The sequence below is a fragment of the Podarcis tiliguerta genome (genome assembly GCF_965153285.1).
Source record: "Podarcis tiliguerta genome assembly, chromosome: 7".
NCBI classification, from domain to species: domain Eukaryota; kingdom Metazoa; phylum Chordata; class Lepidosauria; order Squamata; family Lacertidae; genus Podarcis; species Podarcis tiliguerta.
This window is the reverse complement of record NC_139540.1, coordinates 22528785-22547403: the sequence shown is the minus strand read 5'-3', so window position 1 is coordinate 22547403 and position 18619 is coordinate 22528785. Positions and strand designations below refer to the sequence as shown.

The following is an 18619-nucleotide window of genomic DNA, read 5'->3' as shown; positions in this document are numbered from 1 at the left end:
GTGAACAACCTTATAGTTGATTGTTGTAGCTTGTCTTCACTTACCCAACCACACTGCCCTGCTCACAGTTGTGAAGAATATTCTCACTTTATGGTCTGTGTCACTATTACGAAAAAGAGGTAGGAATAGGTCAATATATAGGTGGACTGCCCCTGGATCAAGTGACGTTTCCTCAAGTTCTTAACGTAGCCCACTTTACAAAAAAAGTTGCCTCTTTTGGATGATCAAAAAGCCACATGTTTTCTTATTCTGTCTAGGGAGAATTGTGCTACTGAAATTTGCCTGCCTTTGCAGAATGAGAGGTCTCTTTGGGTACCACTGCCTTTGTTTATGTTTGCCTGTTCCTTCTGCAGTAAAAACCGGCTTGTGACTGTGGTGCCAAGTGATGCTCCATTCAATACCAGGAGGGCTTACACGAGTGAAGATGAAGCCTGGAAATCTTATCTGGAAAATCCCTTAACAGCAGCTACAAAGGCTATGATGAGCATCAATGGGGACGAGGACAGTGCAGCTGCTCTTGGATTACTGTACGATTATTACAAGGTAGGGAGCTCAAACGAGGATTAATCAAGCTGCACTGACTTCTGGCAAAATTCAACTTGTGTTTTATGACCTATAAAGCCCTCAGTGTCCTGGGGCCAGCTTATTTGAAGAACTGCCTCCTCCTGCATGAATCTGCTCACTCTCTATAGTGGTCATCTGAGGTGTTGTCCATCTTTCAACCTCTGGAAGTTTGCTTCGCTGGGACACAGAACACGGCCTTTCTGGTAGTGGCACCGAGGTTGTGAATGTCCTTCTTATGGTGGCCTGGCTAACTGCCTCTCATTTAGCCTTTAAGTCCAGGAGTTGCTACCCTGTGGCCATCCAGATGTTGTTGGACAATAACTCCCAGCACCCCTGATCATTGGCTTCACTGTTTGAGACCGAAGGGTTAGGGTTAGGGTTCAGCAGCATTTGAAGGGACACAGATTAGTCCACCCCTGCTTTAGATGAATAACTGAGATTTTAAAAATTCTTCCAGGGCTTGGGTTGTATATATTTTGCCTTGATTCTCTGGATAGTTTTTAGTGTTGCTTTGCTTTCATGTTTCGTTTGGGTTTTGCTGTCTTGTCATTCTTTGATTTTATTGTATGCTAAGCGTATATTGCAAGGTGCCTCAAAAACTGGGATATCTAAATTCCTAAAATACATAAATAGGGACGCGAGTGGCGCTGTGGGTTAAACCACAGAGCCTAGGACTTACCAATCGGAAGGTCGGCGGTTTGAATCCCTGCAACGGGGTGAGCTCCCGTGGCTCGGTCCCAGCTCCTGCCAACCTAGCAGTTCGAAAGCACGTCAAAGTGCAAGTAGATAAATAGGTACCTCTCTGGCGGGAAGGTAAACGGTGTTTCCGTTCGCTGCTCTGGTTCGCCAGAAGCGGCTTAGTCATGCTGGCCACATGACCCGGAAAATCTGTCTGCGGACAAACGTCAGCTCCCTCAGCCTGTAAAGCGAGATGAGCGCCGCAACCCCAGAGTCGTTTGAGACTGGACTTAACAGTCAGGGCTCCCTTTACCTTTTACAGGGAACAGATAAGATTGCTTTGAGAGTCAAATTTGGTCCAGCTGGCTAATCTTACCCCCTGCCATTACTATCATAGTCGCATAATGTGAATCCTGTTGTTTCAGGTTCCTAGAGATAAAAGGGTGTTGTCTCTTAACAAAGTGAGTGATAATCAAGAAGACCAAGATAAAAGGTACAGTATTATATTATTATTTTAAAAGCACATCAATAGGCTGCTTCTAAGCAGGGTGGGGTGGGGGTGGAATACTTGCTGAGTTTTAAAAAGTAGCAAGATGGCTTATGGTCAGGGCTGGGGTCAAGATTCACCATGGCAGGGCACCCACATTGCAAGAGCCTCCTGGATCTGCTCCTGTTCACCATGCAGTATAAATACTGTTTATTTCATTTATGAATTGCTTCCTGTGAAGTATCTCAAAGCAATTTCGCAACACAACAAAAAGATTTATAAAATAGTTGCATGTATAAAAGCAATTAAAACAATTGCATCTTAGGGATCCAAGCCAATCAGCTTAAACAGTATGAAACTTTATGCATTAATAACTATTACACCTCATATTAGGTGTTTTTCAATTTTTTTGTTCTTTTTATTTGCATATGCCTTTTATTCAGCTTATTTCAGGGTGGGTAACAGTGCAATTAAAAGCAATAATGCCCCAATATAAAGCCAAAACAATATAAACATGAAGCCAGAAAAGTGGAATCTTATTTATTTATAGCCCATCTTTCTTCCAAGGAGCACAGGTTGATCCATGGTTCTCCCTGTGCATGTGTCCACACACACATGTGGGCCCGGTCTTATTCAACATCTTTATCAACGACTTGGATGATGGACTCAAGGGCATCCTGATCATATTTGCAGATGACACCAAACTGGGAGGGGTGGCTAACACCCCAGAGGACAGGATCACACTTCAAAACGACCTTGACAGATTAGAGAACGGGGCCAAAACAAACAAGATGAATTTTAACAGGGAGAAATGTAAAGTATTGCACTTGGGCAAAAAAAATGAGAGGCACAAATACAAGATGGGTGACACCTGGCTTGAGAGCAGTACATGTGAAAAGGATCTAGGAGTCTTGATTGACCACAAACTTGATATGAGCCAACAGTGTGACGCGGCAGCTAAAAAAGCCAATGCAATTCTGGGCTGCATCAATAGGAGTATAGTATCTAGATCAAGGGAAGTAATAGTGCCACTGTATTCTGCTCTGGTCAGACCTCACCTGGAGTACTGTGTCCAGTTCTGGGCACCACAGTGCAAGAAGGACACTGACAAACTGGAATGTGTCCAGAGGAGGGCAACCAAAATGGTCAAAGGCCTGGAAACGATGCCTTATGAGGAACGGCTAAGGGAGCTGGGCATGTTTAGCCTGGAGAAGAGAAGGTTAAGGGGTGATAATGTTCAAATATATAAAAGGATGTCACATAGAGGAGGGAGAAAGGTTGTGTTCTGCTGCTCCAGAGAAGCGGACACGGAGCAATGGATCCAAACTACAAGAAAGAAGATTCCACCTAAACATTAGGAAGAACTTCCTGACAGTAAGAGCTGTTCGACAGTGGAATTTGCTGCCAAGGAGTGTGGTGGAGTCTCCTTCTTTGGAGGTCTTTAAGCAGAGGCTTGACAACCATATGTCAGGAGTGCTCTGATTGTGTTTCCTGCTTGGTAGGGGGTTGGACTCGATGGCCCTTGTGGTCTCTTCCAACTCTATGATTCTATGATTCACACATATGCACACAGAGAGAGCAAGAGAGAGAGCAGCTAATACTTCCCTCAGAATAGCCCTATAAAGCTGAGAAAAGAGTAAGACTGGCTCAAGGCCACACAACGAGCTTCATGGCCAAGTGGGGATTTGAACCCGAGTCCTCCTAGTACTGGTCCAGCACTAACCACTGCACCACACCGGTTCACTGTAGTTACAAAACTTAGCCCATCTCCTTTTATTCACATTTATTTCCCCAGAAGTTGCCTTTCCACCAGTGAAGCTCAGAGCAACTTGGCCAGCGGTGGGGAAAACAGAGTCCAGGTTTTGAAAACAGTGCCGGTGAACCTTTCTTTGAATCAGGAGCAGCTGGAGACGTCGAAAAGGGAGCAGTTCAGTTCCAGCGTATCCGGAAGCCCGACTTCCATTTCTGTGACGGGGGTGATGGTGGTGAAGGCAGAAGAGTACACCCCTGTTTATGTGGCTCCATCGGCGCATTACGCAAGGGGAGAAAATGAGGAGCACCGGAGTGTTATATTTGAGCATGCGCATTATGAGGTGCCCAGCATCATGCCCCATTCAACCTACCTGAAAGATGACCAGCGGAGTACTCCCGATAGCACTTACAGCGAAACCTTCAAAGATGGAGGGGCAGAGGTATGTCTTTCAGCTGGGCTGCTGTGGGTATGGCAGTACTGACCAACAGCACTATCCTAACCAGGCCTATTCAGCAGAGGAAAAGCCCTATTGAATTCAGTGGGGTTTAGTAAAGGTAAAGGGACCCCTGACCATTAGGTCCAGTTGTGGCCGACTCTGGGGTTGCGGCGCTCATTGTGCTTTACTGGCCGAGGCAGCCGGCGTACAGCTTCCGGGTCATGTGGCCAGCAAGACTAAGCCACTTCTGGTGAACCATAGCAGCGCACGGAAATGCCGTTTACCTTCCCGTCAGTGCGGTTCCTATTTATCTACTTGCACTTCGTGCTTTCGAACTGCTATGTTGACAGGAGCAGGGACCGAGCAATGGGGGCTCACCCCGTTGTGGGGATTCAAACCGCCAACCTTCTGATCAGCAAACCCTAGGCTCTGTGGTTTAACCCACAGCGCCCAGGTAAATAGGATTAGGATTGCAGCCTTTCTTATTTTTTTGTCACCTGCATAGATGGACAGCAGATTTTTTTATATATACCTTGTTTGGCTCCATAGAAAATTAGTTGAGCTTGGGTGTCCTCAAAATCATAAGCGACTCATGAATCTTAGTCCCACTGATTTCAACTAACAGGCTGGTGCCAACTTGTTATTTTTATAAGAACTGCAAATGCCAAGCTTAAAAGAGGCATTCCCTCTTTTCTGCCACAAAGAAGGGAATACCTATTCTGAGGTAATGTCCTATTCTTGGGTTTCACATGGAAAAAAAAACCTATTTCTGGCATTCAAAAACATTGGCCGTGTTTATATCTTAGCATGCCCTCCAGAAGCCAGCTCACTTCTGCTTTGCTCTCCCCCAGGCTTTCAACTCCCGTGCGGCACGTCACCCAAACCAGGGAATCGCGATTAAGGTCCTTCTTCCTTAATCGTGATCTGTAAGCAAGGTTTGTCCTATGGCTACAAATTGTAGATCAGGTGGAGAAAACCAGGTTGGACGACACAGTCAGCCAAAACTTGGCTTAGCTGCTGCAACTCGATGGGGTTAAAAGCCCAGGGAGCAAAGCAGAGGCAAGTTTGTCTCAAGAATCCTTCACATGTTCATGGTCACAGTAGTAAGTCCTCCTTTGGCTTACTGTGGTGTGCAAATGAGACCCTTGTTTTAGCCATATGCAAATGTAATTAATAAAGTACCTGATTAACCGTATCAGTAATCCTTTGACTTTTAAAACGCAAGCGATTTGATTTGACTCTTTTGATGCACTCTTTGTTTTCCAGAAATACCGCAGTGGATCTGTGGGGCCTGAGGAATACATTTACGAACAAACAGCCAAGTAAGTAACTGCACTGGACTCTCCTGGTTTGCGTCAGGTGTAAACAGAGGGCATGCAGAGCCCATCCTTGGTGGCTCCTCCGTCATCCAGGATAGTGTGATGGTCTCCTTTCTTTCTTTTTAAAAAAATAATATTTATTAGAAGTTTAATAGTTACAGAAAAAAAGGGGGGGAAAACAATAAAAAAATTAACAAACAATACATTGAAAAGAAAAAGAAAAACAAAAAAATCAGTACATCAAAACAACAAGAAAAACAAAAACATTTAAAAACACATCCAATATTTCCATATCTCTACCTTTCATTTACTTGTTTCATTGACCTCCTCACACCTCCCTTTTTTGTATTCTAGTTCAATTTAGCTATTTCAGCAAATCCTTTCCATCTTTCTCAATTTTTTGTTCTATAATTTATCTTAACACAATCTAACTTTAAATTTTCCACTTTAGCCCATTAACAATCAGTTTTTGCTTAATTCTTTATAACATTTCTGCTAAAACCATATAACTTCATTCCAGCATTCTTCTAACATTCATTAATTTTGCAGTATTTTTGTAAATATACTTTGATTTTTTTCCAATCTTCTTCCACCGACTCTTCTCCCTGGTCTCGGATTCTGCCAGTCATTTCAGCTTCATCTGCCATTCTTCCCGGGTGGGTAGATCTTGTGTCTTAGTGTGATGGTCTCCTTTCAGCATTCCTTCTTTTTTCCTTGTGCCTCTCTCACCAGCCGGTGGAGGTATCAAAATTGTTAAGGCACTTTCTCAACGAATAAGAGGCTGGAATTTGGTACACTTGTCCTTCAAGGCACAGTTAGTATAAATAACGCTGAAAATGTGGCGCTATTAAAGCTCTTGCTCTTTCATTTCTCAAGTCTATGTTGTTACAGTGGCCATCACTGGTGCACTTAATATTTATTTATTTAAAATATCTACATCTCTTCTTTCTGCAGTCTACACTGCAGTGCATGGTACAGCTTAAAATAAGCGACTGACGTGTAGATGAGCAACCATAAAATGAGCTTATCGACAACAGAGGCAGTTAAAAACAACAAAGTGGGCAAAAATAATAATGAAGGATGCTTAAAATGCCTAAGCAAATGAATGCCGAAATAATAATAATAATAATAATAATAATAATAATAATTTTTATTTATATCCTGCCCTCCCCAGCCGAAGCCGGGCTCAGGGAGGCTAAGAACAGTGGATGCATTATTCACAGGTGTGTGTGTCCTGCAAAGCTCTTTCACAGCCAGATGCCACCCCATCAGGGGAAAGGATGATGATCAGGCAGGACAGACCTTTGTGATTGGCTCTATTTCCATGATTGCATTATTCACATTCAGGCCTTTGGCTAGAACAATAAACTTTAAAAAAGGGTATGTGTGAAATGTGCCTTAGGAAAGCATTCTGGATGGTCATGTTAACATGAGGGGTAGCAATGTAAGGATAACATTTCATATCTCACCAACGCAACATGAAGCTGATTATGAGGAAATGATCCCTGCCCCTGTCCCCCCCCCCCTTGGCCAAAAAACCTTCATCTTCAAAGAACCCTAACACAGCGAGGCAAAAGGTTTAAAGCCTTACAGTTTTAGTACTTTCCTAGACAAAAATGAATTATTCCCTTTAAAAAAGGAGCAAAGTTTGAATCCAACACCCACTAAGATGAGAGGGGGCATTTCTGCTGATTTTGAATTACACAGGCATCTTAAACCTTGCAGCCAGGTAAGAGTAAAATAATATAAATTCGGAATTGCTCTCTGTATAACTCCTCCTACTCTAGGGCACGATCAATCGGATGGAAGAAATTTCCCTTGTGCTTTAGGAAAGAGATTACAATTTTGGTCAGGTATATTCTGAGTTTTAAGAACATTGTCAGAAAAGTCTGTTCACATATAGCAGCCAAATTTGCTATTGCTTAACCCTGTCCAGGCTTATGCTCCAAACACTACAACTGAAGCTCTTACGTTTATGTAGAAAAAGGTTTTAGGAATTTGTGCTCCAAACCTTCCTGAATTATTGTTTCCTTTAAAGCATTAAAACTGAATACTTTGATTTGAGAAAGGGAAGGCCTCACAAAAAGCAATTGAAGATCAAGTGTCAGTTTTCAGCAAATCAATTGTGTTACTTTTAAGAGCTGGTTTGTTGGTTTGCTTAAAAGTATTTCTCGCCCTCTGTTCATCACCACACAGCTATCCAAGGGCGGGGCCCAGAAATAGGTAAAACCACATCAATAAGTCTCATAAAACAGGGCGGCTAAAACATCAAACATTGCCAAATATAAAACAGATTAATACAGAATAAAGCTGCTTGCCAACTGACCTGGTACTAAACCCCTACAAAGGCCTGGGCAAATCAGTAGCCCTTAGGCTGCTGGTGAGTTCAGAAAAGTTGGCACCTGCTGCATCTCTTGAGGGGAGGGCATTACATAGGTGGGGCACTGCTACAGAGAAAGCCTTTTCCCGAATTAGCAGATCTACATTGGCTGTGGCATAAGCAGCAGAGCCTCCCATGATGATCTTAACACAGGGTTGTTTTAGTATGGATGGAGACACTCCTATAGGTATTTAGGTCCCAATGCTTCAATAAAGACACTCCAGTACCCTCTGTGCCTCAGTTCCAAAAGGAAACACAAACCCTGGAATCTCGCACCTCTTGCCACTATATGTCACCTTAGCTCTGGGCCTGCCACAAACCCTTGTAGCATCAGCAGGCTGCTTATTACCTTTTCACCTCTCTGACGCCTTGGGGTAGCAGTTTTTGCGTGTTCCTTTTCCTGTAGCTGCAGCATTTGTTCAAAGCTCAATTTTTGTCCTAGCGGGAGCGACAGCAAGTCACTGTGGGGGAGAATAGTTAGGGGTCACCTCCCGTGGCTTGCGGCTGCCGTTTCTTGTTCCTCTCCAGCCAGCAGGGGCATATTGCCTGTTGGTGATCAAACGTCACGCAAGCTGGTTTCTAGGAAATGCAGTACTAAAAAGAGAGAAAGTTTTGATTCAGTTGTGTAATATTCTGCATTCACTGGACTCCTGCAGCCCTTTTCTAACATCTGTGCCAGGGCATCGATGCTCAGAAGGGGATATGTCAGCAGTTGCATAGATGAGGATGTAATATATATATATATTCTCGGTAGTGGCGCCCACCCTGTGGAACATCCTCCCTTCAGATGTGAAGGAAATAAGCAGCTATCCTATCTTTAAAAGACATCTGAAGGCAGCCCTGTTCAGAGAAGTTTTTAATATTTAATGCTGTACTGTTTTTAACACTTGATTGGAAGCCGCCCAGAGTGGCTGGGGAGACTCAGCCAGATGGGTGGGGTATAAATAATAAATTATTATTATTATTGTTGTTGTTGTTGTTGTTGTTATTATTTCATTCATATATATATATATATATATATATATATATATATATATATATATATACACACACCCACACCCACACCACTTTGGCTTCTGTAAAAGAGACAACACAGTAGTACGGCAAGAAGCCCAGGCATTCCTGTTGAAAACAGGAGTGTAAATAAATTATCCATAGTAAATAATTTTTCCTTGAAAAATTAGCTGACTGAGCCCTGGCGCCTCCAATCTCCATCGGTTCCTCTCCCCCTCCCTGCGGAGGTGTGGATTGCGCACGCGCTGCATCCTTGGGAAAGAGGGGAGGTGCTCTCCCTGGCGTACGTCCCCAACGTCCTTCTTCTCTGTTCCATGGACGTTCTTCCAGACGCACCCCAATCTCCAGCGCCCGCTGGACCACCTGCTGAGTGCTCTTTGGCCCCTTCTTCCTGGGGTGTCCCCCTAGGCACCCCCCTTGCCCTGACCATGGGAGCCCCTTTCTGTGAATCTTCCGATTCGCTGGAAAGACTCAGAGACCTCGGACCGCTGTCATCGCTGACATTTCCTTCGGACTCCTCCCCCTCGCTCTCCATTTTCTCCCTTTCCTGTGCCTCTGCTCCTGAACCCCTGACACATAGGAATATAGGAATCTGCCTTATTCTGAGTCAGGCCATTGGACCATTTTGCTCCATATTGTCTACACTGAACGGCAGCAACTCTCAATGCTTCTTAGATGATCACATATATATTTATTTTTGCTATGTGTGTGTTTAGTGGTGCGCTGCTTCGGAAACATTTGTTGGGAAGCAGCTTATAAATCTGCAAACAAACAAACAATACCCCCCCCCCCGCCCTTCTTTATAAAATAAAATAAACACATCTATCTATGTAAAAATATGGAATGCAATAATAAATCACCCTGGGGATGGGTGTGTGCTGTGTTTACTTTGTGGCCAATAAATTCCTCCTACAACGCCATTATGACATTACAGGCTCTGACGTGAATACCATGGCAGTTACCTAGACCTTTTGTTTATTTTTGTTTCACTTTTATTCTGCCCACACCTCTCCTTCCTCCAAGGGGCTCGGAATTGTTCTTCTTAGCCTTGCATCCCTGTGTGGTAAGTTAGGCTGAGAGGGAATGGCGGCTTGTTCAAGGCCACCAGCTGAGCTTCATACCTGATGGCAGAGCTGAACCTGTATTTCCCACTTCCAGGCTAGCTATGCCAGGCTAGTTCTTGAACTGCGGCCATTTATACGACTCCATAAAAGGCTAATATCTGTGTTTTAGAACTCAGTGGCTTTTGTTATTAATTCTGTTGGTGTTGTGTTCTTCCTTTCTTCACATAGCAGCACATTCCGTTATACTTTGGAAGCGACCAAATCCCTGCGTCAAAAGCAAGGAGAAGGACCGATGACGTACTTAAACAAAGGGCAGTTCTATGCCATAACTCTGAGCGAGACTGGAGACAACAAATGCTTCAGACATCCCATCAGCAAAGTCAGGGTACGGCTGGTCTTTATGAGATTGGTAATAGTGATAAACTAATGGCGCTCTGTGTGTGTGTGTGTGTGTGTGTGTGTGTGTGTGTGTTTTCACCCTGCCTCCAAACACACTTTGTTGACACGGCCACTCATTTCTGTCAACAGACTTACGAAGCAGTCAGCTGAAACAGGTTGGATCTGCTTTTTTCTTAAAAAAACAACAACAGAACTCCTCTAGCAATGTTTAATGGACTACTAAGTTATCTTCGTTCCCATTTGTTTATTTATTGGAACGAGATCATCCTTCAGTTTAAAAAACCTCCTAGGGCAGCATACAGGGCACCTCGGGTTACAAACGCTTCAGGTTACAGACTCCGCTAACCCAAAATTATTACCTCAGGTTAAGAACTTTGCTTCAGGATAAGAACAGAAATTGTGCTCCGGTGGCGTGGCGGCAGCAGCGGAAGGCCCCATTAGCTAAAGTGGTGCTTCAGGTTAAGAACAGTTTCAGGTTAAGAACGGACCTCCGGAACGAATTAAGTACTTAACCCGAGGTACCACTGCATAGTCCTGAACAGTAAAACAACAACGAGACAAAATATTTAAAAATCCACAGAAAGCCACAAAGTCAGGACAAGGGCATTGGTTGCAATCAGTTTCGATGGTGTGCTGCATCAAAACCTGCCTCAGGCAGAAAGTGTAACAGCGCCAAGGAGGATTTTTGCACCTCCATGCTGCAGCAGCTTGGATACGGCCAATCCTTAGTGCTTTGACCATACAAATGCTAAGTAATGATAGAAGCATCTTGACTTTAAACAGAACTTTCAAGGGTAAGGCGTGGGAGGCAAACTAGATGTGACCAGAGAGATATGTGCATAGGATTCCCTGTTTCATTTCTAAAATAGATTTTAAGAGCTTGGTGCTTCAGCACTGGATGAGAGGGTTTTAGTCTCTGCCCTCCCACACACTGTTTCCCCCGTGAAAACATGAAATTGTTAGTTGCCGAATGGGACAAAACATACGGACACCATATAGGGCATTTTTCACTGGGAAAACAGTGTGGAGGATGGAATTAACCTCTCCTCACCCAGCGCCTGAACTCTCAAGCTGAATTCAACCTACCCCCACTGATATATTTATTTCAAGAAATAAATCATGGGTGATTGTATTCAAGGGTGACACACAACAAGTCTAGTTGGGCTGTAAGACCTTTTCAAGAAGCCTTCAATAGCTGAAATCCTGTTTAGGAAACTTTTAATGTCTAATAGGTTATTGTATTTTAGTGTTTTGTTGGAAGCCGCCCAGAGTGGCTGGGGAAACCCAGCCAGATGGGCGGGGTATAAATAATAAATAAATAAATTATTATTATTATTATTATTATTATATTTTATTTTATTTTCTGTTCTTTTTTTAAAATATCAGTTTTGATGGTATTGGTGGGTCACCCTCCACCCCCGGTATGCCTCTTTGAAACTTGTTTTGAAAAGAGAACTATAATGTTTTAAAATAAGTGAATACAGAAGGCAGGAGGCAGCCTATGGGAGATCTCTGTGCTTGCCGATGTCACAAATACCATGGCAGTTGAATGTGGTTCCATTAAGACACATCTGTGGATACAAGAGTCCAACTATTTATTTATTTCCCTATCAGAAAAATAGGAGCAAAATGTACTCCAGGCAGGTACAAATGGCAAGACAAAAAATGTTTAAGGATTTATCTTGCTTAGCATTCGTGCTTGGTCAACCCCATCAACCATCCTAAGGTTTTTCTGTGGTCTTTCCAGAGTGTGATCATGGTTGTGTTCAGCGAGGATAAAAACCGCGACGAACAGCTGAAGCATTGGAAATACTGGCATTCTCGGCAGCACACAGCAAAGCAAAGGGTCCTTGACATTGGTGAGTGAGAAAGCAGTCCTGTGAGCATCCATGCACGCTGGTGCCTTTTTGCAACACGGTAGGGGAATAAATGCAGGCACCAGAAAGTTGTTGTTGTTGTAGAGAAGGGATAGCCAATTAGTGACCCATCAGTTTGCTGTTAAATCACCCCAGTCTGGTCACTGAATGCAAGTTTGGTATTGGACTGCCCTGGTCCAGTCATTGCATTTAGCAGTGCTGTACTGAATTCATTTCTGACTTTATTGCTGACTTACATCATAGAACCCGCTTGACTTTTGTCAAGCTTACATGTACATTTTCTCTTTTCTTGTTGCCTCTTGCTTCTCATTTTCCTCTCCATTCTCCTTCTTTTTAGAAATGTAAACAAAAGATAAGGATAGTAGCATTGCAATTATGACCTGCTTTAGATCATGTTGTAACTCACTTGTAAATCCTGCCTCGTCAACTGAAAACCAGTGATTCAGTAGGCTTGCATTTCTCAGAAGCTTTTCCTATTATTTGGCTCGTGTTATATCTTACTCCCACATTGGTTTTTATCCCTTGTTCTGGCTTCAGGGCAATGAACTATCAGCCCATCTCCATGATTATGATTATGATTATGATTATTCCCCCCAGAAATAGGATCAGAATTTGGGAGTAACCGGGCAGTGGGCCATCAGCCATTTTCTCTCCCCCATTCTCTTTTCTCACCATAACCTCTCCCTCGCCATTCGAGGAGAATTGTACCCATTTTTGCTTTTCAGAGCAGAGATGCCCCATGGCTATTTAGCTTGCCTAGCTTTTGGCACTAGTCATGACTCTTCCCCTTATTTATGGCAATCTTAACATATTTAAAAGATACTGTCATACTGTACCCTCCCTTTCCTCTAGGCTGTATATGGATCAGTTGTAATCAGCCTTTCTCGTAAACCTTTTGTCACACTCTCAGTTGGAGTGACCTAAACTGAACAGTTCTTGCTGTCCTGTGTGAGTCAGAGCAGCACAACCTAACTATATATCATATCATCAACCTAACTGGATATCATTTTCCTATTTAATGTCATGCAAGATGCTTCCACCCAAGAGCTATTAAGTGGGTCTTTTGTGCTTTTGCATACAATATTGCCTGTGATATTTATGCATGAATTTTGGGTGTGCAAAATGAGATAAGGATAAGGCACTTGAGGACTCGGGGCTTATCTATACCACAGCTGTAAACTGTTTTTGGCTGTAATCTTGCACACTTTTATCTGGCAATTCCCAGTGACCACAACTGGCCTTATTTCTGAGGCGATGCAATCATGTTAATTGTTATTCCCCCTTCCCAGAGAATCATGGGGAAATGTAGTTCCGTGAGGAGGCGTCAGGGCATCTTCAGTAAAACAGAAGTTACACTTGGATTGTGATGAACCAAGTGACACATACGTATAGATATTGTAACATATTGTAGTCACCATAAGTGAAACTCAAGTGATGTGGAATGTGAAAACATGCCTGGGTAAAAACTCAAAAATCTAAATTTTACAAAATGATCTGTGATCTGCTCTTTTTTGCAGCTGACTACAAGGAGAGCTTTAACACAATCGGGAATATAGAAGAAATTGCTTATAATGCCATATCTTTTACTTGGGATGTCAATGAAGAAGCAAAGGTAAGGCATCATCCCCCAGCAAACTTAATTGAAATGTACTTGTACTTATTAGGGACACGGATGGCGCTGTGGGTTAAACCACAGAGCCTAGGACTTGCTGATCAGAAGGTTGGCAGTTCGAATCCCTGTGACGGGGTGAGCTCCCGTTGCTCGGTCCCTGCTCCTGCCCACCTAGCAGTTTGAAAGCACATCAAAGTGCAAGTAGATAAATAGGTACCGCTCTGGCGGGAAGGTAAACGGCGTTTCCATGCACTGCTCTGGTTCGCCAGAAGCAGCTTAGTCATGCTGGCCACATGACCCGGAAGCTGTACGCTGGCTCCCTCGGCCAATAAAGCGAGATGAGTGCCGCAACCCCAGAGTCGGCCACGACTGGACCTAATGGTCAGGGGTCCCTTTACCTTTTACTTGTACTTATTAGGGCTGCTCATGCTTTGTAGTCATGCTTTATTTAAAGCTTAGAAATACCTGGCTTTGATATTTTACTGAAATTCAAGGGAATTCTGACTTGGGAACTATTTTATAAAATGTTACTTTGAAGGGCTGCTGAAATGTTCTCTTCCACTAAGGGTCCAGGAAACCAGCTGGTATAGAATCATTGGAATCATTGGAAGCAACCCACAGAGCAGGAATCCTGCCTACAGCTGTCCCTGGGTAGACTTGAACCACTAACCTTCTGGTTAACAGTCATTGACCCATTGCGCCACCTGAGGTACTAGGTCAGATGGGCAGACAGAGTTTTTCCCCCAGCCCTAATGCAAACAGCAAGGACAAAAGTAGAAATTGTGTGAACAACTATTCAGATCCTATGGAGAAATAAATTTAAACCTTTTCATACAAAAATGGATGATGATAATATATCAGTTTGGTAAACAAACCATCAGCAGCTGATAGTTGTAAAAGGAATTCTGGAAGATTCCTCAAATCTTGTGATTGGGCACTACCACAACAAGAACTGCACTGGTAATATTTATGGTAATGTGCATAAAAGTGAAGGTATTACTGGGGGGAGACATACAAAAATGCATTATATTAAGGAACATTCCTTGCAAAACTATGTACATTAGTCAAAACTTATATAAAAATGTGTGTGAGGACTGTAAAAGTGCTTTTTACTTTATTTTTGGCTCCTTTTATCCAAGAAAGTGTCGTAATTATTGATACAAATTGTGAGGATTCAGTGAAGACCCATTTAACGGAAAGGAAAGGTGAACTGGAGCTGCTGCATTCTGTTTTGTTAGAGTAAATAAAAGCAGCTGAAAACAGTTTGGAACCAGAGGGAAAACCCAGTGACAATGTAATGCTTTGACCTTTCAGTAAGAGTTGCCATGACTTCATATAACGAAGATAAACGTGATCTTTGCATTTCTGCATGGGATTTTCCGGGCTTAGGGTTGAAGACAGCCCATTGTGACACTAGGAGCAGAAGGACTGTCTTAACACTGAGCGAAGGAAGTCCATTTGCAGAAGAGTTCAGAAAAGCTTTCATTGATAGCCTGAGTGATTTTGGCCTATTGATGTTTGCTGATGAAAGAGTACATCCTGCTGTGCTTAGTGAGACAAATCCCCCATTGTGCATGAGTCGTTTGCCTGCAGAAGAATGTTAGCATTTTATTGAAAAGATGTTAATAACATAGGAGGGAAGCTTTACAAGTGCTGGGCATAAAAGGTAAAGGTAAAGGGACCCCTGACCGTTAGGACCATTGCACCAAAAAAATAAAATAAAAATAAAAAACTATTACCCACTTCCTACAAAATGAATGGACAAACAAAATAGCCCTTAGCATGTGTGCATAACTTGCCTTCTTCCATCCTTCTGTAAAGCAAAAGGAAACATTACAAGAAACAGAGGGATGCTCTACTCTTACTGAAGCATCTAAGCCTGACATAACACACAGCCTGACATCCTTACTCTGTGCATTTCCTCCCCCTGGATAACTCTAGCTTCACAGCATCCTCGGCCTGCCTCGCCGTTGTCAGTGTTTGTCTGCAGGGTTGCAGTTCAGATCATTCCTACCTGCAGATAAATGCTGGCTAATAGTCTTAACCAGAAATTGCAGGCCTGCCGTTGAAACGTCTTTTACTTCAATCAGCGCTATTAAGTTGCAGCCCAGGTCGGCTTGACCCTGGTCTCCATGGTATGAAGCAAATATCCTGCGGGAACCTTAGTAACCTATTGCCACTCACAAAACAAAAATAGCAGTTGCTATTACGGTTTTTTATTGATTGAAAATGAAGTATTATCCTGGTTCGAGAAACACAGGTGGGATTTTACTCTTAACTGTCCCACAGGCCTTTCCAGCAGAGTTTAGGCTACTATGAAGCATTGTCTGTGGGGCTGCCTTTGAAGACTGCCCAGAAGCCACAGTTAGTCCAAAACCCTGCTAGGCTGGGTTAGTCCAAAAACAAGCTAGTCCAAAAACAGTTAAAGGTGAAGGTAAAGGTACCCCTCACCGTTAGGTCCAGTTGCAAACGACTCTGGGCTTGCGGCGCTCATCTCGCTTTATTGGCCGAGGGAGCCGGCGTTTGTCCGCAGACAGCTTCTGGGTCATGTGGCCAGCATGACTAAGCTGCTTTTGACGAACCAGAGCAGTGAACGGAAACGCCGTTTACCTTCCCGCCGGAATGGTACCTGTTTATCTACTTGCACTTTGACATGCTTTCGAACTGCTAGGTGGGCAGGAGCTGGGACCGAACAACTGGAGTTCACCCCGTTGCGGGGATTCAAACCGTTGACCTTCTGATCGGCAAGCCCTAGGCTCTGTGGTTTAGACCACAGCGCCACCCAGTTACGGTAGTCCAAAAACAAGCTAGGCTGCTAACAAACCAGGCAATGGGCGGGTGAGGGGGAAGATATTTTTCCAGTGTTTCAACAGTCTCACTGACTCCTTGTCCATTTTTAGAGCACAAATAAAGGTAATAGTGCTTGCCATTAATTCTCTATATGATTTGGGACCTGAGTCCCCAAGGATCACCCAGGCCACATTAGCCTGCCCATTACTAAGGTCATTGCAGAGGTCGTCCTCTGGGTGGCCTCACCCTCTGAAGTGAGGGAGCCAAAGGTGGGGGAAGAGAGTGCTTCCATTGGTGGCATCTCCCCTTTGGAATGGCTTTCTCATGGAGCCACCTGATTGTTCCACTATCATCAAGTGAAGAGGATTATGGAGTGCTGTCTGAAAGTTTCAGCAGGAACTACCTGTAGTTCCACCCTCTAACCAGCAGGGAACCAGTGCATTATCTGCCAAGGTCCTAGTACAGGGGTCGGCAAACTTTTTCAGCAGGGGGGCCGGTCCACTATCCCTCAGACCTTGTGGGGGGCCGGACCATATTTTGAAAATATATATATGAATGAATTCCTGTGCCCCACAAATAACCCAGAGATGCATTTTAAATAAAAGCACACGTTCTACTCATGTAAAAACACGCTGATTCCTGGACCGATCACGGGCCGGATTTAGAAGGCGATTAGGCCGGATCCGGCCCCTGGACCTTAGTTTGCCTACCCATGTCCTAGTACAAGCCCTGTAGCACACGCCAGGATGCCCTGTTGGTTTGGGAATTGATGTGAGGCTGGGCGTTGTCGACCTACTGCAGCAAATAGGCAGAGCTTGCTAAAGGTAAATTCAGTTGGAAGAGCATAGGTGGCAGTTTATGTAAGTGCCCTGAACACGCATTGCCAAGGGATGTGACTACAGATTTGTTCCTCCTGGTATTCTTTGACATGTTTTGCAAGCAAGGGGGGTGGCAAGCAGAGCTGTTCCCCCATGGCAGAACTGGGCAAGTACAGCCACACAGCCTCTGCTGGATGGCTCCACCTGTGTCATGATGTTCAGCGGCTCACCTGAATCTCCTCAGGAGACAAGCATAGGAAGGGAGCAGAGTAGGGATGTACAGCAAGAAACAAATGGATGTTGCAGCCATGGGACTGGGTTGATGGAGAACTCAGTGGACGTTGCCAGGCCTCGGGGAGATTGAACGAGGAGGGACCAGAGGCTCTGAGGGAAGGAGGTACCTCATTTTAACGCATGGCCTAACACCAGTCCTGTTTCCTTCATCACTTTTCTCCCTCGTTAGCAGCATAGAGCGTCTCTTTATTTTTGAGCAATTGTTGGGGCATTTAAAATGTGTTTTACTTAAGTGCTCAGACTATTTTGCGACTAATGTATGGAGGAGCATCTGCTTAGCAGTTGAAAGGTCTCGGTGTGGTGTAGTGGTTAAGAGCGGTAGACTCGTAATCTGGTGAACTGGGTTCGATTCCCCGCTCCTCCACATGCAGCTGCTGGGTGACCTTGGGCTAGTCACACTTCTCTGAAGTCTCTCAGCCCCACTCACCTCACAGAGTGTTTGTTGTGGGGGAGGAAGGGAAAGGAGAATGTTAGCTGCTTTGAGACTCCTTCGGGTAGTGATAATGCGGGATATCAAATCCAAACTTCTCTTCCTCCTTGGCTTCTTCAGGTGGGGCTGGAGAAAATCTGAAATTGGAGGGAGCTGCTGACAAGTCAGTGTTGGCAATACTGAGCTAGATGGGACCCTATGAGACAGCTTCTGATATTCCTACCCTTTGGTCACCCTGACACCAGCAGTTGTGGTGGTCGAGGTGCCTGCCATTTCTGCTGTAGCATCTTCTTATGGTGTTTCGTGAACATTATTTTCATAGGTATCAACTATCTCTGACTACAGGTGTGCGCTGATAACCCAAGTATTTTGACAAGACTTAGCTTGTTATAATAATAATAATTCGGGGTTGTAGGTCTTGGAGGTGGGGGTGGAGGAAATGCCCATTGATTTGTGTTCCTCACCCTTCACTGTAATACTATTCCTACCTCCCATAGGTTCATGTGAGGCATAATGCTAGAAAGATCACATGGTGAGCAGTTTCCATATCTGGGCATTAACTCGTTCTCGCTCACCTAGTCGTTTGCAGATAGGATTCCCTCCTGTGGAGGAGGCTCCCCACCCCCACCCCACTCCACAATTACCTCACTCCAGAGAGCTGGAAGCTCTAATTATAGCCTCCCTTAAGGATAGTTTTTTAAACT

At 44.0% G+C, this 18619-nt stretch overlaps 1 protein-coding gene across 2 annotated transcripts in view; it reads left to right on the top strand.

Moving 5' to 3' along the window:
* The window catches only part of GRHL2 (grainyhead like transcription factor 2), a 74218-nt gene that overhangs the window by 15589 nt on the left and 40010 nt on the right, over positions 1 to 18619 (top strand). Inside the window, exons 2-8 of one of the 2 annotated variants that reach the window (XM_083450827.1) lie at positions 354 to 543; positions 1668 to 1735; positions 3525 to 3921; positions 5185 to 5240; positions 9924 to 10080; positions 11842 to 11953; positions 13489 to 13583. In XM_083450827.1, the coding sequence (XP_083306953.1) occupies positions 354 to 543; positions 1668 to 1735; positions 3525 to 3921; positions 5185 to 5240; positions 9924 to 10080; positions 11842 to 11953; positions 13489 to 13583 (1075 nt within the window). The remainder of the gene's footprint in view (positions 1 to 353; positions 544 to 1667; positions 1736 to 3524; positions 3922 to 5184; positions 5241 to 9923; positions 10081 to 11841; positions 11954 to 13488; positions 13584 to 18619) is intronic. The other variant, XM_083450828.1, reaches the window with a different exon arrangement.